The sequence below is a fragment of the Furipterus horrens genome, unplaced genomic scaffold (assembly GCF_987537825.1).
Source record: "Furipterus horrens unplaced genomic scaffold, mFurHor1.1.pri manual_scaffold_8, whole genome shotgun sequence".
Taxonomy (NCBI): domain Eukaryota; kingdom Metazoa; phylum Chordata; class Mammalia; order Chiroptera; family Furipteridae; genus Furipterus; species Furipterus horrens.
Window position 1 is genome coordinate 107,194,213 of NW_028327178.1, and position 26,840 is coordinate 107,221,052.

General features: G+C 54.8%; 1 protein-coding gene across 1 annotated transcript; it reads left to right on the top strand.

Moving 5' to 3' along the window:
- CASS4 (Cas scaffold protein family member 4) lies at positions 1-26,755 on the top strand. Its single transcript, XM_090286591.1, has 7 exons — positions 1-560; positions 14,588-15,013; positions 18,531-18,620; positions 19,932-20,012; positions 20,849-22,144; positions 23,058-23,135; positions 24,984-26,755. Exons 1-7 carry the CDS (start codon positions 525-527, stop codon positions 25,392-25,394), a joined length of 2,418 nt encoding a protein of 805 aa, XP_090142717.1. The 5' UTR covers positions 1-524; the 3' UTR covers positions 25,395-26,755.
- Positions 26,756-26,840: the final 85 nt, after the last annotated feature.

Here is a 26,840-nt window from a genome sequence, read left to right on the forward strand (position 1 = left end):
TTCTCCTGGCTGTCACAGGAGAGGTTCTGCAGGCAGGAAGGAAGAACCGCTCAGCGCTAGCGGAAAGCTGGGCTCCTGGCCTCCAATCAGGGGAACGAGCGTGGTCTGTGTGTCGTGAGCTGTTCGGGGCTGGAAGGATGAGAACGCTGTGCATTCAGACACTGAGCTTTTCAAAGCAGGAACTTCAGCCCGTAAAGCAGAAGAGTGGGGTTTTTCTGTGGTTTCACATAACAAATGTGTGACAGTCTCTCCTTATAAATGAAGTGAGACATTCAGGCACTGAAGACCGGTGCGGCCAGAGTTTCTGCATCCCCTTCCCTTCACCCCTTCCGTCTGCCTCTCCGCCCACTTTCCAGAAAGCTGGCCGGCTGGGAGAATCTTTCTGACCATCTCCCATGCTGTCAGCCAGCTCCACGGAACTCGGCTTCTGAGAAGCAGCCCGAAGCATGCAGTGACATTGCATAACCCGCCTCTGGAGCTGGAGATATCAGCCGTGCGGCACCGAGGGGCCGGCTCACAGCAACATGAGAGGAGCAAGCGGCATGGACGGGGCGCCCAAGGTGAGTGACGGGGGCCGTCTGAGCGGGCAGGGGGGCAAGCCACCTGTCACACTTAAGGACAGCGCTGGACTTTGGTTCTGAGCTTCTAATGAGGTTAAAGGATGGAGACTAGCAATATGTCATTTTGAGATGGGAAGGTTTCATGTCCATTTACGTGTGGAAAATGTATGTGCTTAAAGCTTGCCTTACCAGTTGGATTCAGAGGTGGATGAAAATTCTCCAGCAGAAAGCAGCTGCTGGGCTGATAACACAGTCTGTCACTTAGCGTCCACTCGACTTGTCACCAACCGCTTGAGCGAGACCGCTCCATTCTGTGGACCCTAAGGACACACGGTGTCACTCCCGAGTGTCCTGATGGACTCCGGGTGGCTTCCCCAGAGGAGAGTCCCGGCCTGGGCTGCAGCCTCCCATGCTGAGTCCACGGTGGGCAGCCCCCATGACCTTCTGTAGTGATCTGTGAGTGGAACCCAAGTCGGGGACATGAGTCAAAAAAGATTTACTATTTAGGAAGTCGAAATGGCTACCAAAAAAACCCAAAACAAAACAAAAAACACGCTTGCTCAGATACAAAGGGAAGCTCAGGGGTTACTTTGCTGCATCTTTAAAAAATATAAGTAGAACAGGAAGGAAGAAATAAAACAATTACTCAAAAGCCAATTGCAGCTATAATGACACTTTCCCCCTAAATATGTCAACACAGCTGCTGAAAACAAGGACCTGCTCCTACACGACTCCGTTACTGTCACACCCAACAATTGATGCCATTCCAGTGGCTGTCCACATGCACATTTTCCAAAAACATCCTTTCTCGCTCTTTTGGCTATTATTTGTCTGTGTGGTGTGTGTTTTCCCACGCAGGATTTGTCCCACCGTCATGTGTCAGGTCTCTGCCGTCCTGCGTCTAGAAGAATCCACTACTTTTTACTTTTTCTCAACATTGATGTTCTTTATTATCTCAGGGAGTTTTATAATTTCAATTTCTTATTTATGTGCCTCTTATTCTGCCTGAGTAATGCCTATGGTGCCTTATGCTTTGTAGCTAACATGTGTGCATATACCTTACCTGACAGTCCCCGCACCCTGTAGAGCCCTTTTATGACGGGTGTCCAGGTAGGAAGAGCTGACGTCGACTGACCACCTGTCTGCCAGACCCGGAACCGTGCACGCGCCTTGCGTTTTCCAGGAGGCGGAGGTGTTATTCTGACCCTCGCCTCACAGACAAGGAAAGCAGGAGTCACCGACCCACTGAGGTCGCACACAGGAGTGGCACACCGGGCGTGCAGCCCAGGCAGACTAAACCCAGGGCCCCAGCTCCGAACCAGCGGCCGGCACACTCCCTGGAAACCCAGACGGGAGTTTTTGCTTTGTGAGCGTTGCATTTCCTTCTTGTTTTTACAACCCTTTAAGCATAGAAACTCATTCTTCCCTCTCGGATCCGTCTTCCGGATTTGATCCCCAGGTCAGAGTGGCCAACCCACATCTCGGATAAAGGACGTCTCGGCTCACGCCGGCTGCTCCGGCCCAGTAGTGGCAGGATCAGGGCAGGCACCCAAATGTTGCTCCTAGTCCAGAGGCAACCTCAGTTATCGGTTTCCTGGGTGTCCCTACAGAGCTCTCGATGCACCCAGAAGTCCATCTACTTTTACAGGCTTTACACAGAGAGGAGCAGTTACCGAAAATGGCGGAGCTTGCCTTTTACCGTGAAAAGTACACGGCACAGTTCTGTTCACGTTCACACCATAGATCCGCCTCATTAGTTTTAATGGCTGCGCGGTTGTTTGATTGCCATTTAAATGGTAGCACGATGCTACCACGGAAGTCGTTCTCGGCACGTGACCGCCGCCCTCACGTGCGTTCTGGGACAGCCAGACCGTCTCTCCTACCCTGACCTTGGCCTGCGTGCCTTGGATGGTGGCAGCGGCCGCTGCGCCAGCTGCGTCCTCACGTTGCTGTTCACCGGCCGGCAGTTCCATGTCAGGGGGGCTCCACCTTGGTGTGGAGCAGATTCTGTGGGGTCAACTCTTACTCTATTTCCCCCTCATTGTCTTATAAAACACTGAGAAATCGGAAAAACAGACACAGCGCTGTTAGTAATGGGAAATGCTAGCCTCCAACAGTACGATTGCAGCAAGGTGGGCCACGGCGAAGGGGCAGATGTCACGCCTCGTTCATGGGCTTGTGGGACTGGCTGATCGGTGCCGTGTCTGCGTCATCGCAGACATGCCACAAAGTTAGGTCTGAACGACGAGGCGAATGCGTGACTCTATTATGTGGGAGTCCTTGCTTTAGAGTTGCGGTCGTTTCAAGAGGGCCTGCTTTGTGAAAATGAAGTTTGCATATGTTTTAGTAATTCGGTCCCGTTTGTGGCAAATGAGGTTTACTTCTGAGTTTGTGTGTGTGTGTGTGTGTGCGCGCGCGGGTGTGTATGTACGCATCTGTGCACACACACCATTAGAGGCGGCCTTGGAATCAGCATCACTGTGCACAGACCTCTTGTCGCACTAGGGCAAATGTCAAGGAATTGAAAGTGGGTGACTGAGTCACTTCAGTTGTGGATGGGGAGCAATGTCAGGCTGTCTTTGACCTTGAGCGGCTCTGAGGTGGTAAGCAAGATGTTGCAAAGTCAGCTGTGTCAAAGCAGGGTAAGGGGGATCGTGTGTGAACTCCCCACGGCCCACAGGGCCCTGCCTGAGGCCACTCCCGCCGGCCCCTGCTGTCTCCTGCCTGGGACAGCCCCTCACTTATCAAGACCTGAAATGGTCTGGCCTTTGTCTCTGCCTCCAGAGAGTCAGCTCCATCAGGGACAGACTCGGACTTTCCTGTTCAGTGCTGACTCCCTATGCCTAGCGCAGTGTCTGCACATAGTAGGCACTCACCAAACACTTGGCGGGGGTGAATGAATGGGAGGTTACAGGAAGTGCAGAGGGAGCTGTTACAACACAGCCTTGCCCGGAGGACAAGAACTTCCCCGTGTTCAGATGTCTGGGAGCAGAGGTCGTGCCTGAGTCTCAGCTCTCTGTCCCCACCTGGCCCCGGCCTGACCTTCAACTCAGCCTAGATTTCTGAGAAAAGGTCCCTTCCCTTCCTTCTCCCACTGTCAGAGGTGGCCTTAGGTCTGAGCCTTTGCAGTCAAGGTCACGAGAACCTATGGTCTCCCTCTGACCTTGCCCAACAACTTCACCCTCTCACCCACCTCCCCAGACAGAACAGCCCAGGCGCAGCACCCAGCTTGAAAACACCACTCACTGCCCACGGTTAGCCTTTCACTCAGCACACAGCTGCTGGGCTCAGGAGGTGGGGGTGATCGACATACAGTGGACCTTCCTTTGGGGTCGCAAAGTCGCTAAATGAGGAAGTGGGCACAATGCCTTCAGGTGGTGCAAAAGGTGATCTGACAGAGCTGATGGCCCAAAAGGGCCTCTCCGGAGGCCTGAGAGGTGGGGAAAGCATTGCAGGCAGCGGAAACAGCCCGTGCAAAGGCCCTGAGGCAGGAGCTGGCGCAGCAGAGGAGAGTCCTGCTAAGGAGGCCAGTGCTGGCGGAGCAGCGACAGCCAGCGCAGGGAGTGGTCAGAAGCGAGGGCTCGGTGGTGGGCAGGGTCGGCCCCGCGGGCGCTCAGAAGTGCATTCTAATTGCAGAGGAAACCACTGGTCTATTTAAAGCAGGCGATGACAAGATCTGATTTATGTTTTTGAGTGCAGACTCGGGCTGCTGAGCCCCAGGGGGGCTGCGGGGAGGAAAGGGCCGCAGCAGCACAGGAACTCGGAGGCCGCGCGGGCGGCTTCGGTTTCCATGCTGGACGCCCCGGGCCGCTCGCAGTGCGCACGGAGAAGGAGAGCCCTTTGCTCTGCCTGCTGAAAAGAATAAAACTTTCGGTGCTTGAGACTGTGGACAGGAGTGTGGTCCACTTTCCCTGATTAAGAATCTTTCTTGTCTTAGCGCTGTCTGTTCTTTAGAGCATAAAACAAAATAAATAAAGCTGGACAGAACACCACCGCCCCCAGAGTTAAAAACGTCTGCTGCAAGACTGTTCAGAGGAAAGTGGCCCACGCTGTGGAAACGGGGAAGTGACCACAGAAACGAGTGGTCATTTTGGAACCAGGGTGACTCAGGGAGGAAATGACAGCAGCCCGAGAGGAAACGGCTTCAGAGGAGGGAGGTGGGAGGGACGCTGTGGCCCGCCGACGCGCGGGGCCTTCGGAAAGGGGAAGCGCGTGTTTTAGGAACCATTTCCACATGTGTTGCTCAGAAGCCGCTTGCTGGTGGGAATGGAAGGGGACCGGCGTGGACGCGGCCCGAGGACAGCGTCAGGCCTGGCAGTGCAGAGGGTCCTGCTGGGCCTGGGGCCGCCCCTCCGGCCTTCTGCAGGCGGCTCTGTGGGGGCTTACACCCCCCGCCCGACCCCCGCAACCCACACAGAGCACAGAAGTCGCACACGGGCAAGCCCAGCGCCCACCCAGCCGCCCCTCCGTGAGCCTGGACGTTAGTGAATGGCCAGGGTGTTCTTTTTGCCCCAACTGTCGCTCCTCCTGAGAGCCAAGAGCCGGTTTTGCCTAAGTACTGCCCAGGAAGTCTGTCACACGGAGGGGACAATCAGGAAAAAATGGGAAAAGAAAGCAGGAGGGTCCCTCGCCCTTGGACGTATTAGCCACCTGGTTAACGAAAAGTAAAGCGCGCTCTGGAACACGTTCCCTTCGGACTGAGCACTTACTCGTCCTGGGGTTGGAGTCGGTTACCAGTGGCAAGGGTTTCCAGTGCTGCTGCCCGACAGGACGGTCCCAGAGTGAGGGGCCCTGCGACTGTGGGCAGGCAGAGGCCAGTCGCACGCGCGGCTTCTCCCTGACCGTCCCTGTGGCACCGGGTAAGGCTGGCGGGGGCTGACCTGTCGCCCGCTGTAGACAGCAAGACGAATAAACCCCGTCCCCTGGAAGACATTCACGCCAACGGAAGGGGGGAAGAGCTTAAATTCCAGGGTGGCCCCTGGCTTGCCTACCACCCCTAAAAATGACCTCGGGAGGGAGAACGCTGATGGACGACCTTCGTTCCTCTCTCTGTGATTCATTGAATGGCTTTGAATTCTTCCTGCCCTATCTGATGGAAAAATCACACCCTGAGGGCAGCTTGACCCGGCACAGAATGATTTTAGGTGCAGTACACAAACTGACCATTTTTTAAGGTTCATTATGTATTTTAATGGACGTTGGAGAAAATTAAAACAACACCCGAGACTTGTCATTTTATACGTGATATTGCTTAGGGGTAGTGTGTTGTTTTTTTAATTGGCTGAATTTAACATTTTAAGTGAAAAACATGCTAATGGCGTGGGGATGTGACAGGAAGCATGTAGTTCAGAGGCACAGGGAGTTGAGAGAACAGTCTTAGACCAGGCTTTCTCCTAAGTGCGGCTGGTATCATTGCTTACAGTCCAGACACACACAACTCCTCCTGTCGTCCCCACGCCTTTCCTCTCCTTTCCCTTCCAAAACAGAAAGAAGGAAGGAAAGAAAATGAGGGAGGAGAAGAACCTACCTGTTGTTTTCTTTTCTGTTTTTTATCCTCACCCAAGGATATGTATATATTGATTTTAGAGAGAGGAAGAGAGAGCGAAAGAAACATCGATCGGTTGCTTCTTGTACACGCCCTGACCGGGGATCGAACCCACAGCCTTTTGGTGTGTGGGACAGTGCTCCAACCCGTGTAATTGTCTTTAATCGCTCTGGTGCCTTTCACGAACTGAGAGAGAGGAGTATGAAAGGAGGCCCTGCAGGGTCAGCCGCTGCAGCCGCAGGCGGCCCTGGGAGCTGCCTCCCATCCAGGGGAGGAAACGGAGGCCTGAGGGGTTTCATCTGCTCCCTGCCCTCCTCCGTCCACGAGTGTCTCACGAGCAAAGGCCGAACCCTCAACCCTTTGCCTCGTGCAACACTGCCTGCACCTCCTCTTCCCAAACCAGGCGCCTTAAACAAGGACTCAGGGGCTCGGCTGGCCAGCAGTGGGCTTCCGTGGGGGTGGCAGCGGGGAGACGGGTCTGGGTCCCCAGGGCACCACGGGCTGTAGAAGGCAGTTGGGTAGAACGCAGGCCCAGCGTGGGCCACGTCCAAACGCATCAACAAAGGGAGGGCCTGGGGGACCATTTTTCAGTCCTGAGCTTAGATCAAGGTCACCTGGTTCACCCCGTCCCCCCACCCCCAACACACACTGTCGGCTGTGCAGTAGGGTTTAGTGAGTAAGCGGCGGATCACTGCAGAATGAAAAGTGTATTTCCCCAAGATGCCCGCGAATAGGAGAAGTGCATTCCAACAAGCCGATCTGGTCAAGACCCAGACCTATTGGAAAACCGCACTGTGCAGGCATCAGGGAAGAACACGTCTCATGGCCGCTGGGCGGCCTGGGAATTTTTTCTGGCCACAGCCTCCCCCTCCAAGTGTCATCCGTAGGCAGCTCTGTCTGCGGCCGCGGAAGCCCCTGCGGCGAGTGGCTGTTCCATCTCAGGCTTCTGGAGGAATTCCGAGCTGGAAGGATCAGAGTTCAAAGCAGGCGTGGAGAAATCAGTTAGTTTGTGCCTGTTCACAGAATACGCCCTCATCCAGGGTCGTTTTTCGGGGTGTTGAAGTTGTTCTTTGTCTCTCATTTCGCTTCTCATTTCCAAGTTCACCAGGTTGGTTCACGTCTGTCCCCAGTGCCTGTAGATCAATTCGCCACAATGGCTCTTTGCACCAACAGGTGGGAGGGAAGCCTGGGGCTTGTCTGGGGAATGCGTTCTGTAAGGGGCCCCATCCCTTCCCACGGCCGCCGCTGTCCGCCCAGTCCGCCTGGCGGGGACAGCTGCAGGGAGGTCACACGGTCAGGGCACAAGTGTGCGGCGCCACAGCTCGCACACTGCCGCACAAGGGCTCCCCTTCGGCAGTGACTCCGCCGCGCTTTCCAGGACGGAATAATATTATCACCTTTGCAATGAAGCTGACTGTGAGTACGTGCGTCTCTCTCCTCCGGCGTCCGTTCCCAGCCGCTGGTGGGGGGGCTGGGGACGCGGAGGTCGCCGTGTGACGGGCCCCTGACTTGCTGTTCTGCGATGGCTGCCCCGAGTTAAGAGAGCAGATTAAGATGTTTCCCCAGTAACTTTTCACACCATATTGCTTCATGTACCAGATTGTGAAGCAAAAAAAAAAGAAACAATTTCTATTTTGTTTAAAAGGGTATATTCTACTCAGTTGTTTTTTTCCTTTAAGCTTAAATGTTACTTTTACTATAAAAGTCATTGGGAGAAGGCAGTTTCGGTGAAATGACTTCAGGTCGTTCTCCACACTCTCTGGAGCCTCTCATTCAAAGCCTTTCCAACTTTCCCGCAAGGGGACGTGAAGCAGAAACTCAGCGGTTCCCTGGCCTGTCCGGCGATCGGCAGAGCCCACAGAAAAGGCCGCCGCTCGGGCCCAGCCCCCGCCCTCGGACGGCTCTGCTCCGTTTTATAGAACCAGTTCCGAGAGAAACAGCCCTCCTTTATGTGGGAGAGGATGCGAAGGTGCCTTAGCCGTCACCCCGTTGTTTAAAGCTGTGCGTCTGGGAGGGACACGCGGATTATCGAGGCAGAGCGGTGTCAAGTCCCGGCTACAGCCGCCCGCTTCCCCCACGTCTCCGCCGTGACACGAAGGGGACATCAGTTAACACAGTCGCAAAGCGCAGGCCCGGCTCTGACTGTGAAACGTGCCGTTCTGCCACCTCACGTGGCTCTCAGGCCCCCGTCCCTCGTGGAATTTTGCCTGTAAGCAGCGCTATGGAAAGCTGCTGCAGTTCACAGGGGAACATGGAAGTCATGGTCGCCGCTGCTGTCTTGGGCGGCTGTGTCGGAGGGGAGATGATTGACAAGGAGGGAGGAGGAGGAAGGGGCAGAGGGAAGACGGGAAACGAGGGAGAGAAAGAATGTGAGTGATAGACAAGGAGAGGACAGGGGAGGAGGTGGCCGCCTCGCACACGTGCAGAGAAAGGGACGGGGTCACGCTCACTGCCTGGCCCGTGTCACACGCGTGCAACGCACAGCTGTGGTGGCCCGCACCTCATGGTCGATGTCGGTAGCATGTTTATGCGTGGGGCCAAAATCATTCTGCCGCTGGCCAAAGGGGGGTGGGACAGTGAGGTGACAGGAAGGGCAGCAAGCCTGCCCCGTTCGCCCGGACACTCATTCTGTGCCAGAAGCGCCCTGAACGCTCCCTGCAGCCCAAACGTCTGTGATTCTTAGTACGCCTGCAGGTAGACCCCCATTGGCTTACCGGGCAGGCCCCTGTTGCCTTCTCTGTGCCTCAGGCTGCCGGGGAGCTGGGGAGAGGAACCCACAAAGTCAGCAGCTTCTCCAAAGCCCCTCAAGCGCTTCTCAGCACCCGGTGTGTGGTCAATGCCGCGGGTCCACTATGGGGGGACAGGGAGCGCTGTATCGGTGGTGTGAGTTGCCCCGAAGCCCAAGAGGGGTTCCCAGATGCGAGACGCCTGTGTTTGCGGACCGCTCCCAGCCAAGGCTTGGGCTGGCTGGGAATCAGGCCTGGGAGTGACCGGGATGAAGAGACCGTCTCCAGTGAGAGCTTCAGCTCACCAGCGCGGAAGCCTTTTTCCTTCCGACAGAAAGGAATCCTGATTTAAAACTAGATTTGTAGATTGCAGACACAAAACGTGGACACATGGGTTACAAAATTCCAACTGTGCCAACGAGCAGAGACCGAAAGTGTGTTTTCCTTTCATCTGTAGTTTCCCGGACTCTGCCTCTCCCTCCAGAGGGGGAGCCCCAGTAACTTACGTAAATCTTCCAGAAAGATTCTACACTCATAAAAGCACAGATGAAGGCATACTATACGCACAGTTTCTCACCCTGCTTTTTTTAAAGATTTTATTTATTTTTAGAGAGAGGGGAAGGGAGGGAGAAAGAGAGAGAGAAAAAATTTTGTGTGAGAAATACTCAGATTGGTTGCTTCTCGTGTGCCCCCAGCTGGGGACTTGGCCCACAACCCAGGCCTGCGCTCTGACTGGGAATCGAACCGACAACCTTTCGGTTGGCAGGCCAGTGCTCAGTCCACTGAGCCACACCAGTCAGGGCCTTGCTTTTTAAAAATTTAACCTTATATTTTTAGATTGTTCTCTGACAGCTCATTTAAACCCTACCTTGTCCTTTTCATGTCTGTATAGTATTCCATTGTACAAATACAGTGTATTATTTACCAGTAATTATATTTAGGTACTTCCTTGGTTCTTAGTGCAGAATCTAATTCTGGTGAATAACCAGACACCTTAACCATCTGAGCTGAAAGGTTTTTATCAGCTTACCGTCCCTCTCTGCAGAGACATCCTTGTGATTCGCTCTGTGGCCATCTTGTGACGGAGTCTGTGCTATCCACGATGGTTTGCAGGCTAAAAGGCAGATGCTGGGGTCAAAACTGCCTGGGTTCCCATCCTGGTTCTGTCCCTTCCTCCCTAGAAACCTTACGGTGCTTGCTCACCCTCTCTGTGCCTGCTTTCTCGTGTCTTATAAAGGGTGTTAGTAACAACAGCACCTGCTTCGTGGGATAGCGAACCTCAAGTGAGGTGATGGATGTTCATTATCGCAGCCCCTGGCTGAGTTTCCATGGTGTGTTATCCTTACTAACAAGACGGAGGCTAAATCGTCACCAGCAAAACGAACGCGGTGCCTGACTCAATGCGCATCCAAGAGGTCGGAGAAGACATGGTTGCTCTTGGATGAACTTACAGGAAAATAATACGAAGAACCACAGAAAATTAGGCTGCAGCGAGTTTTTAGGGTGTCTCTGGCCCCAATTGAGTGTCCAGGCTCACTTCTCTTCCCATTACCATGCTGCGCCCCACTGGCCAGTGGCAGAGTGATTCTGGCCCCGTGCACAAACACCAGGCCAGACAGGACCGGGGTGGGGTCCGCAAAGCGGGGTCCTTCCCGGGCCTTTGCTGTGACTCCCTACTGTGTTTCTACGGCCCTGTCCACGTTCCCATGGTTCTTTCACAGAACATCGCTCCCCTCAAAATCGCTCACAAAGGAAGTGTCACATAGACACTCCATTTGTCCTTCCTCCTCTGGCTTTCTTCCCCTTTTTGGAAAATGTGGGTGCGGAGAGGGAGGTGGTAAGGGGATTTTTCTTATGCTCTTGGAATCGTCTTTCCTTTTTTTTTTTAAACGTAATGAGCTTTTAAAGAACGATGGAAAATAAACATTCAGAAGCCAAGAGTTTGCACCATCCTCTCCGCTGTGCTTTTCTGAAGTCCGTCTGTGTATTTACATAACAAAAAAGGCTTCCAAGGACATTCCAGGGGAGAAGGCTGTCCTTGAGGACAATCCAGCACCCCTTCTGCCTGGGCTCCTGATGTGCTGAGACCGGGCTTGGCCGCCCTAAGAGGCTGTTTCACTGATCTCAAAGCCAGAGCTCCTACATCCAGGGGAAGCCGTCAGGAACTGGAGCAGTCCGCGGTTCCCAGGCAGCCAAGGATTTGACCTATCTGCAGTGCGTGCTTTTAAGAAAACTATTCCCTCGTGGCCCTCCTGGGGGAGGTGTGAACACTTCTGCCCTCCTCCCCTGCGACTGAGTAGAAATCCTTGGAAGTCATGGAATCTGTGAGAAGGAAGCTAACAGGCCAGACACAGATGTTTTTCAAAGAAGGATTTTAATAGAAGAATGTCCATCTTGTTAACATTGGGACCCACTGACGTAAGGCACAGGGGCCCCGCTGTCCCTCGCCGCTCAGAGCTCTCCCCACTTCACACATTCTGCCCCCCGTTTGGGGGACGTGTCATTTACTGCTTCCAGCTGGGAGCTGGTGGCCTCGTGGGGCGATTGATCTTCCCAAGGAAATGGTGATTTTCGGCTACTTTGATGGGAACCGTCTCAGGATCTCTAAGCTCCTGTCCCCTGGCCACCAAGTTTTTAATTTTAGGACGACAAGAGTTGGGAGGGGAGCGGGTGTGAAAAGGGGGGGGGTCATGATTGAGCCCCCAGGGCTGCCCTGACCCCTGTGAAGGGACAGAGGGAAGGAGCAGGAGAGGGTAGACAGACCCCCAAACCAGGAGCAGCCGGCATAGTCCTGGACATGCGTGACATGACATCCGGGGCCGCCGAGGTCCACGCCTCTGCGGAAGGCGGTACGAGACCCTCTCTCACTGCTTCCTGCGCTTCCTGACCCATATGTGTTCCTCTCCTGTCTCTGGTGACTGTAACCCTGCCTGGCTCTCAAGACTCACCTCCAAGGTCATGTGCAATGTTTCACCACCTCCTCCCAACGGCCACCCCGAATCTAACCTCCACCCTCCGAGAAGCCACGAGCATCTCACCGTGTCTGAGACCCTGGCTCGCGGGCTTCCCACGGACTCCCTCCCAGCAACCGGATCTAAACAGCTGTCCACACAGAAATCCAGCCCCAGATCCTCCGTGAACTTCTCACCTACCAGCCTGGTCATCTTTCAGTTCCTTCGACTCCCCACCCACTTCACACCCACGCCCCCCCTCCAGCCCTCACACATGCCTTTTCCCCTGCCTGGGTCACCGCTCCCCCACTCTTAATCCAGCCCCTGCTCACGCCCAGACCGCCCCTCTCCCAGGGGCGTCTTCCCTGGGCCCACACCCGCCACCACCTCCCGAATGCACTCACAGCCTCCCACGTCTTCCTTCGTGGCTCTTCAGAGAAGTAGAAACCCCATACAGTCGACCCTTGACCAGCACAGGTTTGAGCTACGGGCATTCACTTAATGTGCAGACACTTTTTTTCAGTAAATAATGGAAATGTATTTTCTCTTCCTCATGATTTTCTCAAAACCGGTTTCTTTCTCCAGCCTACTTTATTACAAGAACACAGTCTGTAATACATACGATATGAAAAATGGGGGAGTCGGCTGTTTATGTGATCAGGAAGGCTGCTTCTGTGCGAGCAGAGGCTCTTTGTAGTTAAGTTTGGGAATTTTTCACGGAGCAGGGGGGTCAGCACCCGGACCCCTCCATTGCTCTGGGGTGAACTGTATTTATTTCTGACTTATCGGCTGTGTATGTTTTTCATTGGAGTTTGTGTCCTCGAATGGACGGTGCAGTGGCGTGAGATCCGGAGCGGCTTTGCTCGGCACTGTATCTCCTGCAGAGCAGGGTTCGGTACCGTCGTGATGAATGAATGAATGAGTGAATGAATGAATGGCGTCCCAGAACTGTCCAACTATAGCCCATTACTCCCAGAACTCACTGCTGACTCAGCGTAGGTCAGCGCACCGCGTCCGGCGGAAGGTCGCCGTCCCCATGAACACGGGGAATCGCTTATTCTTTGCCTTTACTTCCCCAAGCTCCTCTCCCTTCTTCCTTCCAAATGCTCATTCGTTTTCTTTTCCCCTCTCCCAGTCGTGGTGTGAAGGCGGGCGTTTGGGGGGAATGTCCTCTGTGGAAACTGGTTAGGAAGGCTTCTTCCATGGTTCCCAGAACCTAACTACCTGTGTGCCCACGGGGAAGAAGAATATAAACATATTCTTTCTCACTTCGTATCTATTTACACAAGCATTTCCGAATTCCCGCCCCATTAGGGAACACCTTGTGAGTGGCCACAAGTGACAGCCGCTGTTGTTATTAGGTTCCTTTGTCAAGTGCGTCAGTGGCACCCAGGAGTCGTCTATACAGAGGTTTGCACGACGCCGGGGGCGCAGGTGCACAGTGAATGTCGGCTGCTGTTTCTTGTTCATCCCGCACAGCTGGCCTGACCGTGACCCCACGGGGTCCTTTCTCCAGCGTGCCTGGGCGAGTATCATCTCCGAGTCCTGAGTGGGCGGGAGCAGAAGCTACCCTCTGTGCGTGTGTGGTCGGGGACGGCCTCTACAGCAGGGGACTCTTGAGCGGAGACCTGGAGGAGGAGGAGCCAGGCATGCCACGACCTGAAGGAACAGTGTTCTGGGAAGAAGGGGCAGCAAGAACAAAGGTCCTGGGGTAGAAGCAAGCGTAGTGCGTCCGAGCAAAGTACGACCACAGTGTGGCCGAGGGAAATGAACACAGCGGGCCAGGAGCTGGCGAGGCTGGGCGGTTGGGGGACGGGTTCAGGGTTTGTTCTGAGTGCAGTTCTAAGCAACTGGAGGTTTTTAAATAAGAGGTGAATGTGATCAGATCTATGTGTACAAGGTATCAATCTGGCTCGTGTCTGGAGAATGGATTATAAGGGGAAGGACGCAGTAATGGGTGTGGGGGTAAGCAGAGTCTAAGTGACCTTGAACAAGTCGTGTGATCTGTCAGACCTTCAGTTTCCGCATCTGTAAAATGGGGGTAAGAAAAACCTACCTCTGAGGCTTCTGAGAATTAACGGATATGATGACGCCCATGCCTCCAACACAGAGTAGGTCCCCACGCAATTGAGTCCCTGAGTCCGTGCCTGGCTCTGGAGACAGAGCAGCAAATAAGCGAGATGTGGTCCCAGCAGACACCGAGCTTCCAGCCCAGTCCAGGGGGAGCACAGCAGGAGTCAGACAGAGCGACACAGTAACTGCGACACCAACGGCCCGGCTTTGCCGAGCCCTCACTGAGCACCGGGCTGCTTGCTGTTGGATGGGCTTTGTGTCCCTATCAACCCATGTAATTCTCACACGCACACCAGGAGGTAAGATGTCACTACCGCTCCCATTTTAGAGACAAGGAAACCGAGGCACCGAGAGAGGAGCCAGTTTGCTCAGGGACACCCGGCTAGGAAGTCACAGAACCAGGGTTTCAGCCCAACTCCGGGCAGCGCTGCCCTGTGTCGCTCCAAGGGCCAGCGTTGCCACAGATTACGTGAGGGCCATGAGCACATTAGGGAGACTGGACCTGGTCTCAGAGCGCAGTAAGACTTCCCCACGGGTGTGACCTGTCGGCTGAGCCCCCAAGGATGGCTAGGACGGACCAGGCGACGAGCAGGGACAGGAGTCTCTGGGGGCCGGGACAGGAGATGAAATAGCAGCTGTGAAGCGCTCCAAGGTGCCGGAGGGCATGGAGCTGGGGCAGTGGTCGCTGGCCACAGGAATAACAAAGCCCGCTTTCTCCCCTCTGGCCCGCAGAGGCTGTTGGCCAGGGCGCTTTACGACAACTGCCCTGACTGCTCCGATGAGCTGGCTTTCTGCCAAGGAGACATCCTGACCGTTCTGGAACAAAACGTGCCGGGAAGCCAGGGCTGGTGGAGGTGTTTGCTCCACGGGAGGCAAGGCCTGGCCCCGGCCAACCGCCTCCAAATCCTCACGGAGGCCCCCGCAGACAGGCCCTGTCCGCTTTTCCTGAGAGGCCTGGAAGATGCTCTCGCCAGCTCCCAGGAGACCTACCAGGTGCCCAGCACCCTGCTCAGCCCCCCACCTCCAAGCCCTGTATACGAGCAGATGAAGAGTTGGGTGCAGGGATCGTCGCCACCCGCGATCCAAGCCTACGAATTGCCTGACCCACCTGTCGGAGCCAGAATCGTCTGTGAAACGATGCTGAGGATTCCGAAACAGGTAAGCACATTGCCAAAGGGAAAACATAGGTCTCGTGAGGGGAACGGCCCCTCGGGGGTGTAAGCACCCTCCCATTGCCGCTCTCCATCTGAGCCCGTGTGCCCGGTGGGAACCAGCCCTCCGGCCGGATGGGCTGAGCTGGGGATTGGCTCCCACTGCAGGTGCCACTAATAGGCTCGTCACCCCTGCGATGTCCCGGCTCTCCGGGCACCCACACTTGGTGCGAAGCTGAGCACTCAGCTCTGCTGTGCTGGGGAGCACTGCGGACGTTCACGGGGGCCTTCTTCTAACCCCAGGTGGGAACACGGGGACAGCGGGTGATAAACAGAGGGGTTCCATCTCCGTGGGTTCAGAGGCAAGAAGTGACTCATCAGATTTAAAGGATGTGTCCCCTTCAATCAAGATACTTGACTTCCGGAATTGCTACAGAAACGCACAAGAAGGCAAAGATATACCTGGAGGGGGAGACCACGGCCACTATCTCATTATTCGTCGCTGGGGAACGTGGGAGGCGCTGAAATGTTTGTTAACCAGGCGTGGGTACGGCACGTCTGGCGCGCCCCCGCCACGCACAACGGAGCACTCGTGAAACAAAGATGAAGTGGTTCTCGGAGGTATTTTTACGGGGCAATCAAGAGCTGTTAACGTAAAAACCAAGCCCACAAAGGAAAACTAAAAACGAAGTCGGGGGTGGGTGTCTGCGCATGCCAGCAGCGGTTACCCTTAGGAAGTGGGACTGGTCGTGGAGAAAGTGAAAGAGGGCATTAAGCGGGGACCTTCATTTCATTCACTTTTCTGTCCCCAGCACCCAGGGCCGTGGCCGGCACGGGTGGGGCACCAATAAGTACTTGATGAACTGAGAGATTGGGAAGTTGATGTCTGGTATAGCACGGAACGTGGATTAATGACATCTGCAATTTTCAAAAATAGAAATTAAAAGGAAGAAATGGAGCCCTCAGTAAATGCGGAATGAAATAAAAAATTAAGGAAGGAAAGGAATTAAAACAGGAGGAGGGCAATAATGCGCCACTTTCCCCAAGCCCTGGCCTGCGGGAGGTGTTAAGGACGCAGAACAGATGTGCAGGGTCTTCCGTCACTGCGGGCATTTCCTGCCGTCCTGCCCTTTGCTTTCAGCTCAGAGGACACTTTTTCCCCCGGCCACAGCTCAGAGCAGAGGTCCCGACAGGGTCGTGTCCGGGAATGTCCGCCGTCCCGCTGGACGTTCTGCGGTCCCCAGGAATGTCAGGCTTACGCCGCCGCCTCCTCTGCGCCGGCTCCAATGCCACGTTCAAACGGGAAGCTGTTGGCTCCTTAGAAGATTCTAAATACTTCAGATTTTCCCACTCCCTGACAGTGGTCCCATCGGACAGCTGCCCTGTGGGCACTGGCTGCAAACGCCGGGGGGCAGCTGGCTGTGCCCCCTGCAGCTGGTGCCTGGGCGGGCCCTCCGTCGCCTTTCTAGAACAGCCGGCCCGAACCCCGGCCTGGCGTGCCCAGCTGCCATCGGAGCAGCTGACTCGGAGCGGAGCCCCGCTGGCGGTTCCTCCCGGAGGAACAAGTGGCCTCGGATGAAGTTCACTGGAGTTTCTTTTCAAAGCAACAAAGGAAAACAGACACGCACAGCCCCGCTCTCCCGCCCGGAAAGGAGAACGGGGAGGGCCCACCGCTCACCGGGTACCCCTCACACCCGGCGCGCTGCTCAGCAGCCACTGCGGACCGGGCCCCGCGGCCAGGTACCACGGAAGGCTCCGTGAGCGTGGCTTCAGCGTGGGGCCTGGCACCTGGTGTGAAAGGGAAGGAGCGCTCGCTGCCGCCACAGGAAAAGGTCAGGGCGTTCGCTGTGGGGCTTGTCCTTGACCATCGGAGCCCCGGCTGCTGCAGGTGTTTGCAGTCAGACAGAAACCACAGCCGCCGACGGGGAATTCAGAAACCAGGGGCTCCTCGCCACTCCAGCAGGGTTCTTGCGGTGAACCCAGTAAACCCCCCGGGGAACTTTCCTGCCTTTTATTCCTGCTAAAGTGTCCTCCGTGGCTGCCCCGAATCCCCACCCACGCCTTTGTCGTGGCCTTCTCTGTGCATGGGGGTCTCGGAGAGCTCATCTGTTCAGTCCTGGTGCCCTTGGCTTCTGGGGCAGCCACGACCAGGCTGGGTGATCAGAAACATCACGGCACCCCTCTGCGCTTCTCTTTCTTCCTCAGCATCATGAGAGTGGAGGACTCGGCCCTTTCGAAGGTCGCCTCCTGTTGCCCTGTTCGGTGATCCTAAGTAACTTTGCTGCTGCTGCTACCACCAGAAGGAAGGAACACAGGAAATGGAGCAGATGATTGGTCAGGAGTCTTCCGATCCACAGAGCTGGGGTAGCCCCATGGGAAGCCCTGTGCCTGAGGCTGCCCAGGAAACGCACGCAGAGCACCAGTGGCCATTGCTAGATCGAGATGAGCCACTAGCTTGATGCTGTTCTCTGGCAGGCGGTTCCCAGGCTCAGAGCACAGCCAGGGAGGTCCTGGGCTGACCGTCTCTAGATAAAGATCAACCAAGAATTAAAAACCAAGGTGGCGGAGACATGTCCCTGTTCTCCTGTTGAACTAACAGAGAAATCAGCATCAGACGTCTGTGGCTGAAAGGGGCCTCTGGGGTCCATCAGATTAGAACAACCCTTCATTTTCCAAATGAGGAAGCCAGTTCTTAGGGAGGTGAAAAGGGCCATTCAGGGTCCCAGGCGGATGCAGACCAGAGGTTCAAGCTTCCTCACGTCTGCGTCCTGAGACGGCCAACACCCAAGGGCAGAGCCCTCAGCAAGCCCTTGACCTTCAGTTACCTGATTCTGTGGTGACACTGTCTGCTCTTTGCATGAACTTTTTAATTGAAGTTTAACCTACAAAGACTAAGGGTACAGCTCAATTACTGGGATTCAGATCAAGAAACAGAACAAAGCTAATGTCCCAGAAGCCCCTCCCGCCTTCTCCTGGTGACTTCCCCTGGGTAACCACTGCCTTCAGCTTTGTTTTACTTTTTATTCCAGCTTCCTTAATGCAATGCCCTGGCCTGACTTCTTTTTTTTTTTTTTTTTTTAGTCACCCAATAAAGAACATGTTTGTTTTTGGTTTAAATTCAGAGAAGGGAATTGTTCATGTTTCAAGTGAAAAGGGTCACTCATCATGCAAGTGCTCTCGGGCCCTGAGCCGGAGTTTCCTCCTGACCCCTAAGCCTTTCGAAACCGGGCTTTGCGGATATGTTCCTGAATTGATCACCAACATGCACCTACATTTTCCAAGAAACACTGGGTGTTGGGGGCTGGCTTCTTCCCCCCCACAATCCACACACGGAAAGCCCCTCTGCTCCTCGTAGGCGTCGCTGCAGCCAGTGCGACCCACAGCGGCATGAACATGGGGGCCGGCGTCAGAAGGGAGTGGGAGCCATGGAGCAGGCTTTGGGGTGGCCCCGTGGTGGGACGGAGCTCGGTGTGCTGGCACGGGTGGGTGACGTTTCCCTTCCCTCTGTTCTTTGTCTCCCCTAGGCCGTCTTCTCGATTCCCAGACCTGCTCAGGTCTCGTCGCCAGCTCTCTACGACGTGCCTGTCCAGAGCCGTGGCTGCCCGGCCCCAAAGGTGAGCCCCAACCCTGGCCCTGCTCCCCCGGGGCCCCTCCGCCCAGAGGGTGGGGTTCCCAGGGTCACGCAGACGGCACATCTGTCCACTCCCGGCTCCGAACGGCACGCCCCGCTCAGAAGCCAGCCTCAGGCCCGGGGAGCCCCGACCTGTGCAGAAGAACGTTAGGACCGTGTGAACACAGAATACTTCCACGGATTTTACTTTTCCTTTGGAATAAGTACTTTATATCTATGCACACACATGTATATACATGGACATATGTGCTTTTTAAAGGCTATTTTGAAGGATAGGCTGGGACAAAGGTAGGTTTACAGTTGTGAGTACACAAAACACAGTGTATTCTTGTGTGACCGTGTATTCGTTATTGTGGCCTTTTCTGCACGGACAGCTGTGAGCCTACTTCCGCCCCGCCCTGCACATCACAGTCTTAGCGTCATCACTGGTTATCCGAACCTCGATTGCCTTTGGGGGATGAAACCTTGGGTGTTTTTTTTTTTTAACCTATTTGTGTGTAACTGGTACATCAGATCGGTAAGACGTGCTCCATGTGAGCAGAGAACCTGACTGGTTTCTTGGGTCATTCAGACTGCTCTGCGGCTGCCTTCTCTCCCCCTCCTTCAATGCCTACAGACCGCCTGGGGTTTTAACCCTGCCGCCTGGCCCAGCCCCAGAGACTGTAGTCTGGGGTCTGAGCAGCACCCCCGCCAAACTCCAGCGATTCCTCTCCTTTGCAAAACCTGACTTGGGGCTCTCTGGCCTCGCTTGGGAGCACAGACCCTGCCTTTCACTCCCAAATATAAGTGTGTTCTAATTGCTGCCCCAAAGGAAAGCGTATCATCCGTACAGCCGCCGTGTCTTTTGCTCACTGCTGGGCGTATACATGTCATGCGGCTTAGTGTCTGCAGTTAGCAGGCCCTCAGTGTGTGCAGGACAAACACACGGGTGCCCAGCCCAGGGCGATTTCTACCGAGGAAACAGAGGAGAAGGGGACATAGGAAGCCCTCGTCTCGTGTATTCTCCTGGGACTCAGTCCAAGGCTCGCTTACAGAGGGCACTGAACCCCGTTTGTAGCTCAGGCAGCGAGGTCAGTTCTCTCCGCCCTCCGTCCCCGCTGCGGTTGAGAAGCTTCTGTTTAATGTGCAAAATCCTCAGCCGAGACTAGACCCCCTGCCGCGCGTGACCCTCCACCACAGAGCGCCATGACCGGGGGCCCCCAAAACAACTGTGTTTTCATTTGGAAATAACACTGACACGCAGCCCGCAGGAAGGAAACAACCCACATTGTCCTGCTTTGCCGTCTTTCCCCAGGAACCAGAGAAGCAGCCTTTATACGACATTCCCGCCAGCCCCCAGAAGGCAGGACGCGGTCCCCCGGCCGGCCAGCCCAGTGTGAGTACGACCAGGTGCTGAGACGCGATGGAGGGCCCTGCAGGATTAGCTCGGTCCAAGTGCACAGTGCAGGTTCCCCGCGGCAGACCCCATTCACCGCGGCCCCTCGCCGCGGCCGTGCTCGGGGACAGGACGGCGTGGGCGGCCGGGACCAATCCTCGCACTGCTCCGGCCTCCATCTCTGTGACACTCAGGGCGGGCTGGCGCGTGCCTGGGAGGGACCCGCTGCTGTGCCGGGCGCAGAGCGAGAGCCTGGCCGAGCCTGGACCAGGGCTTCTTAGCTTCATCGGCCTCACGCCCGGGTCGTGCTGACGCGGGGTTTTCCTTGTGTCTGGGGCAAACGCCTCCGAAATCTGTGTCACCTCCGCTTAGCCTTGGGTTGTCGCCTTGCGCAATGGACGCGGGTTCACGTCTGCAGGGAAGGCCTCGTCACGGAGGAGCTGGCCTCTCAGCCGCGCCACGATGGGAGCGAAGGCTGAGATGGGAAGGGAAGGACGTGGGGGCCACTTAGAGCAGGGGGCCCCATTTGGGGGACGTCATATATCGCACTATGAAGTTACCGTCCCGAGGTCAGGGACAGGTCGGCTGCCCGGGCGGCTGGCGCCGCGGGTCACGGAGTGGGGAGCAGGGAGGCTCAAAAGGGGCTGGAACCAGGCGGTGAAGGGCCTTGGCTGACCGTGGCAATGGGGGGCCACGAGAGGGGCTTCAGCAGGGCCGTGGCGTTCGGCACAGGGCCCGGCGCTCCCGGCCCTCAGAGGGCACACAGTTATCCAGTGAGTTGCTCACATTTCTTCTTACTGCTGCTAAACCAGGGGGCTTTGTGTGGTTCTCCACAGAGGCAGAGCGTTCCTGTGACATCAACAGTCACCTTAAAGAGAGCCTGCTACAGGACCCTACCAAACCCTCAGAAATCGGAATGGATTTATGACACCCCAAAAAAAGCCGATGGAAGAAATGCATCTCTCATAAGCTTTGCGGCAGAATCGGGGCCCCCTGCTCTCCCCACACCAATGACCAGTTTCCACAGCCCTCCGAAGAGCAGAGCGGCTTCCCTCACCCCACTCCCGCGTGACAGTGCGCCCATGCAGAAGAAGCTCAGCCTTCCCGAAATTCCTGCTCACTGCGTTCCAGCGCCCAGGGCCACCACCCCGTCCGAGGAAGGTGTCAGGTACAAGGTTCCCTCAAGCTTTCTGGCCCCCCGAGTGGAACAGCAGAACACCACGCCGAACATCTATGACATCCCCAAAGCTATGCCAAGTGCCCCTCAGGCTGCAGAAGAGCCAGAGAAAGCTGGCGGGGCTTCCGAGAATGCCGGGGGCCACAGCTACTCCCCGTTCCCCAGACTGGCCCCACGGCTCCGTCCCGAGCCCGACAGGGCCTCCGTGAGCAGCTCAGACAGCAGAGTCAGCGTCATTTCCTCCTGCTCCTCCGCCTCCACCGATTCTTCGTCTAGCTCCTCCGAGGAGTCGGCCAGAGAGCCGTGCTTGGACCTGGACGCGGCCAAGAGGACAGTGAGGGCCCTCCAGCACAAGGTGGCCAGCTCTGTCGCGGGCCTGCTGCTCTTTGTGAGTAGGACGTGGAGGTTCAGGGACTCTCTGGAGGCCAACATCGACGCAGTCCGCAGGGCCACCGACCACATCGAAGAGTCTTTGAGGGAGTTTCTGGATTTTGCCCGTGGCGTCTCTGGGGCCGCTTGTCACCTCAGTGACAGTAACCTTCAGGCCAGAATCAGGAATCAGCTACAGACAATATCCAGCTCCTACCAGATCCTGCTAGACACCAAGGAAAGCCTGGACGGCTGCAACTGGTCCCTGGAAGTCCTTGTGGCAGACAGAGTCCAAAACAGCCTGGATGACCTTGAGAGGTTTGTCCTAGTGGCGCGGATGGTCCCAGAAGACATCAAGAGGTTTGCGTCCATCGTCATTGCCAACGGGAGGCTCCTGTTCAGGCAGAACTGTGAAAAGGAAGAGACCGCGCGGCCGACCCCAGATGCGGGATCTAAGCTTGCAGAATGCACCCAGCTTCCTCAGCGGGAAATGGAAGCCCATCAAAGGGGTGCTCCTACAGAACGAGGGGAGAGTGACCGCTGCCCTGAACTGCTGAAGAAAAACTGGACCAACGTCTGTGAGAAGGTGAGCCGGGGTTCTGAGCACGTAACACGGAGGGCCTCTCACCCTTTATCTGGAGGCGTCGCCAGTAAGTTAGATGCCACGAGTCTTTCAATAGTTGTCCAGGCTTTGGGGGATGCTGGTTCCGCTTGGCAAAGAATACATTTCATGAAAGTAAAATTCTAGATGAGATCTTATTAAGAAGATAAGTATTTTAATATCAAGGCAGGCAGGCTGTCTTGTGAAAATTTGGGAGTTGGGAGTTTACCCCTCTGACGCTAAAATTAAGAAGGACTTTAAAAGCCTTTTGAAATCCATTCTTTGAGCAAATTTCTTCCTCTCACCATGAAGTCTTCTCACATTTTTGAAAGTTATAAATGTAGTCATCGCCAGTGTGTTCCTTAGAAACGGAAGAGGAAGTGTAAACACTCTTCCAAACTGTGTGGTCTTAGCAGCCTCCAGACTCTAGTTACTTTGAGAAAAGCTTTGCTGCCTGAGTTCAGACACTCTAGAGAAAGAGAACCTTTAGTTCAAGAACCGCAGGTCTCAGGAGGCACGGCAGGCCACCTGGCGGCTCTGTGACGCCGATAGCGTGGCCCTTCCGGGCCCAGCGTCGGTATCCTGCTGTTCTGCTCCAGTGCCTTCTGCTGTGAGAGCTGTCACACAGGTAGAGCTTTCTAGACAGGTAGAAGTTTGGATATTTTTCATTTCCCAATTCAGTAAATAAATAAATGTGTTTATTTAAAATAAAAAAACTGTGCCTCATTCTACTGGGCCGCATTGGTAGGCACGGTTCCGCCGTTGGGGGCAGGAAAAAGGCATCAGGTCGCAGACTGAACTACAAAGAGGGCGAGCCGGTGTCAGCAGGGACTGTGACAGCCACCCAGCCGTGTAAGGCCCATTCGTGGGAGTGAGCCAAAGGGCTTTTCTTTTTCAGAAGTTGCGTAACCTAGAAGAGGAAGTAAACCCCATGTTGGAACAGAGGTCGGGTGGAAACGAAGACTTAGAGACCCAGGTACGCACTCAGCTTTATCCTCCAAGGTGTTTCCTGCTCTGAATCATGTGGTACAGCCGTGGTCCCCTGGGGCGGAGGCCTGGCGGTCCCTTTTTACGGTAGAAGGGCCCCTGGAGGTGAAGGAGCCCAGTGAGCCCCAGGGTGGGAAGCGTGGTCCTTGAACATCTCCTGGGATAATGCCAAGTGCTCTGCAGTCCGGGAGGGGCAGTGCTCACAGGAGCCCCCGGGGTTCAATCCCCTTTGACCTCCTCTCTGAAGGCTTCCAACTACAGCGGAAAAGCCGCTCTGGTTTGGGGCTTGTGCGTCTTCAACGCCTTTTTACGCTGGACTGACTTTCTTTCTTTTCTTCCTCCTTTCTGTCCTTTTTTATCAAAGGTGCTATTATTGTGTTTATTTTTATTGAACGCTTTTCTTGCTGGCAGTAGTTTCCCATGGACCCGTTCAAAATGACAGCAGTTTTTCACCTACCAATTCAAAGGGCTTCCTTTAGGTCAACACACATGGATCTGTTTAAAGACAAGGACGAAGCGACGGGAGGGTGTACCGTGGGAGGGCTTCTCTGAATGACCGGGGCCTGGGAGGCAGTGCCCCGGTTCAGCTCCCCGGGCTGGGGGCGGGGGCGGGGCGGGGAGGGTCAGAGATGTTCCGCCACAGGGACACAGTCACTTGGCTCCTCAGAGGCAGAGCAGGAGGAGAACCCAGGCCTCCCGCTGCTCAGCTCTCAGACCCCCAACACCACCCTCTGGGCCTGCCTGGTTGCTGGAAGCCCTGCCTTTTGGTTCAGCCCGAAGCCTCTCAAAGTTGGGAGTGGATCACGTTCTCCCCCAGGGCTTCTCCAAACCCAGACTCCCCCCACCGCCCCCACCCCAGCTTCTGGCTCAGGAGTCCTGGGGTGGGGCCGAGTATTCCTTTCCTAACAAGTTCCCAGGGAAGCTGAGGCCGCTGGTGTCAAGGGACCCCGCTTGGGAAACCCCTGCTTTGGACGGACCGTGTTTCTCAGTGGGGATGGGGCACCACCGGCCATGGGGAGACAGTTCCCATTGTGTGGGTGGGCGCTGGGCACCCCTAGCCCTGCCCTCTGACAGCCTGCAGTGCTGCCTAGTGGGCCACAAATACCTCCACACATTTCCAGCCCCGACAGAACGACAGTCATGGCTTCAGTCTCCCCACCGGTAACCCAACGACGGGGCTTTCGATGGTTACCTGAAGGGGTCGCCCCTAAGTTAGATGCTGTGAATCTTTCCAGAGTGGATTGGCTTCGGGGGGACACAGGTTCCATATTCCAGAAAATAAAACCCATGGCAGCGACATTCTAGATAAAACCTTATCAGCAAGCAAGAGAAGTATTTTAACATGAAGGCAGGTAGGGCAGCACACTTACATTTCTTCTGAAAAACAGTGAGGTTCAGGTTCACCACTGATATTGGAGTTAGGAAGGGTTTTCTACATTCCTTAAAATCTGTTCTTTGACGACACATTTTATTATCACCATCAAGTGTTCTTGCACATTTGAAAGTTATAAATTTAGTCATTGTCTGTGTGTTTCTTAGGATGGTTTCCTAATGGCTTGTGGAGAGGATTGAATAAGATTCCATATATTTGTATAAAATTAAGTAAGATTGCATATAATGCAATTTTTAGGACTACATGTAGTATAGTGAATAGATAACAGTGTTTTGAAAACATTAGCATTAATTTGTTAGGCAAATGTTATGCTATGGGACTTCCCCCCCAAATTGCTCTTTTTCTCATAAAAAGTACCAAATGGAGCAAGAACGGGGAAAGGGAGCCAGACACCGCCTCCTGGTGGAATCCCTCCTCACCTCCTGCTGTCTCCTGCTTCTCTAGGACACCGGTCACCCTGTGCCCCGACCTCAGGGTCCGCCGGAGCCCGAGAAGAAGGTCCGCCTTTCAGAGCACTGCCGCCTCTATTTCGGGGCGCTCTTCAAAGCCATCGGCGTCTTTCACAGCAGCCTCCGCCGCAGCCAGCCCCCCGAGATCTTCATCACGCAGAGCAAGCTGGTCATCATGATCGGGCAGAAGCTGGTGGACACGCTGTGCAAGGACACCCAGGACCGGGACGCGCGCAACGAGATCCTCTGCGGCAGCAGCCACCTCTGCAGCCTGCTCAAGAACCTGGCGCTGGCCACGAAGCAGGCCGTGCTCACGTACCCAAACCCCGCCGCCCTGGGGCACATGCGGGCTGAGGCCGAGAAGCTGGAGCAGCACACACGGCAATTCAGGGGGACGCTCGAATGAGCCTCCCGCCTCCCTCCCTTCTGTGCGACTGTGTTATGGGGAAAGCCAGCTGGGGGACCCAGCGGTGGGCGGAAGCGGCCCCGTGCCTGGAGCCGGTATCACCAAGTGCCCAGGGAACCCCAAGACACTGACTTATCCACAGAGGGTCAGGGACGGGCGGCCGGTGGTTAGTAAGGACCTGGCTAAGTCTGTGTCATGCGAGGTCTGTGTGTAAAGTGGCATCGTAGGGACCAATTTTTATATTGGTTAAATGTGTGCCTGTTTTAAACTCATTCATTCGATATTTATTTATTGGGCGCCTACTGTAGTCAAATTCTAGGTGCTGCACATGTCACAGTAAACTGAACAGAAACCTTGCCCTCAGGGGGCTTACAATCTATGGGGAGACAGATAACACCAAGGCAAAGAAATGTATGTACATTGTAGCAGGTGCTCAGGAGAAAATAAGGTGAGGAAGGGGAGAGACTTATTCTCAAATGAGTAGTTCCGGATGCACCTGTTAGAGAAGGTAATAAGTATTTCACTTTTGATTGAATTAATTCTGTGAGCTTGGTACAAATTATGTATCTCTGTCTTACACCAAATATATATTTATATTTGCTATTTTGTCTCCACCATGTTAAAGATGCATATTATATTTGCAACATAGCCTGTTCTGTTGGGCTCCCTATTAATTTATTTTGTACATTATAGAGTCTGTGTTGATAAATTCAGGATGATCAATCAGCAAAGGTTTATAGCTCAACATTTATAATATTATGTAAATATAATCATGAAACATCCTTGAGAAAGTCTTTGATCTGTGTTCCCCGAGTTCTGGTACCAAAGGAAAGCCTCCAATGTTTACTTTGTTATTCAAATGCCTCTCCCCAAAGTACGCAGAGGGATGCAGTAGGGATCAATCCTCATGCGCAAGGCTAGCGCGGGAAAAGCAGAGCCCTCACTCTTCCTGGTCCTGGCGGGAAGTGGTGGGGACAGGATACCCATCTCCGGGCACAGATCTAAGAGTGGCTCGGAGCCCCCTCCCGTCAAACTACCTCCTCTTCTCCTGCCAGCTAGGTCTTTAGCTAGTGTTGCTATGGTTACATTGTCCCACCTTCACTTCAGGTGAAGGTCCATGTTCCTATATGCATCTCAGCCATGAAAGACTTTTGCCTGGAAACAGCATCTCCAGGCTGGACGTCACCAGAAATGGAGCCTGCTGCTCTGTGCTTAGTAGGGGCTTTTAGACTGCCGGAAGGCTGGTTATTGTTGCTGTCAGTCTCAGGGTCCCTGAAGAAGGAGCCCGTGGTGAGGCTTGGTTCTATACACACAGCAGGGAGACAGATCCACCTTCTCGGAACAGCTGTGATCTCTATCAGCTGGGACTCCTTCTGTTACAAGGGATCAAAACCATATCTAAGCCCTGTTAAGCAAAAAAAGGAAATTTATCAACTCAGGTGTCTT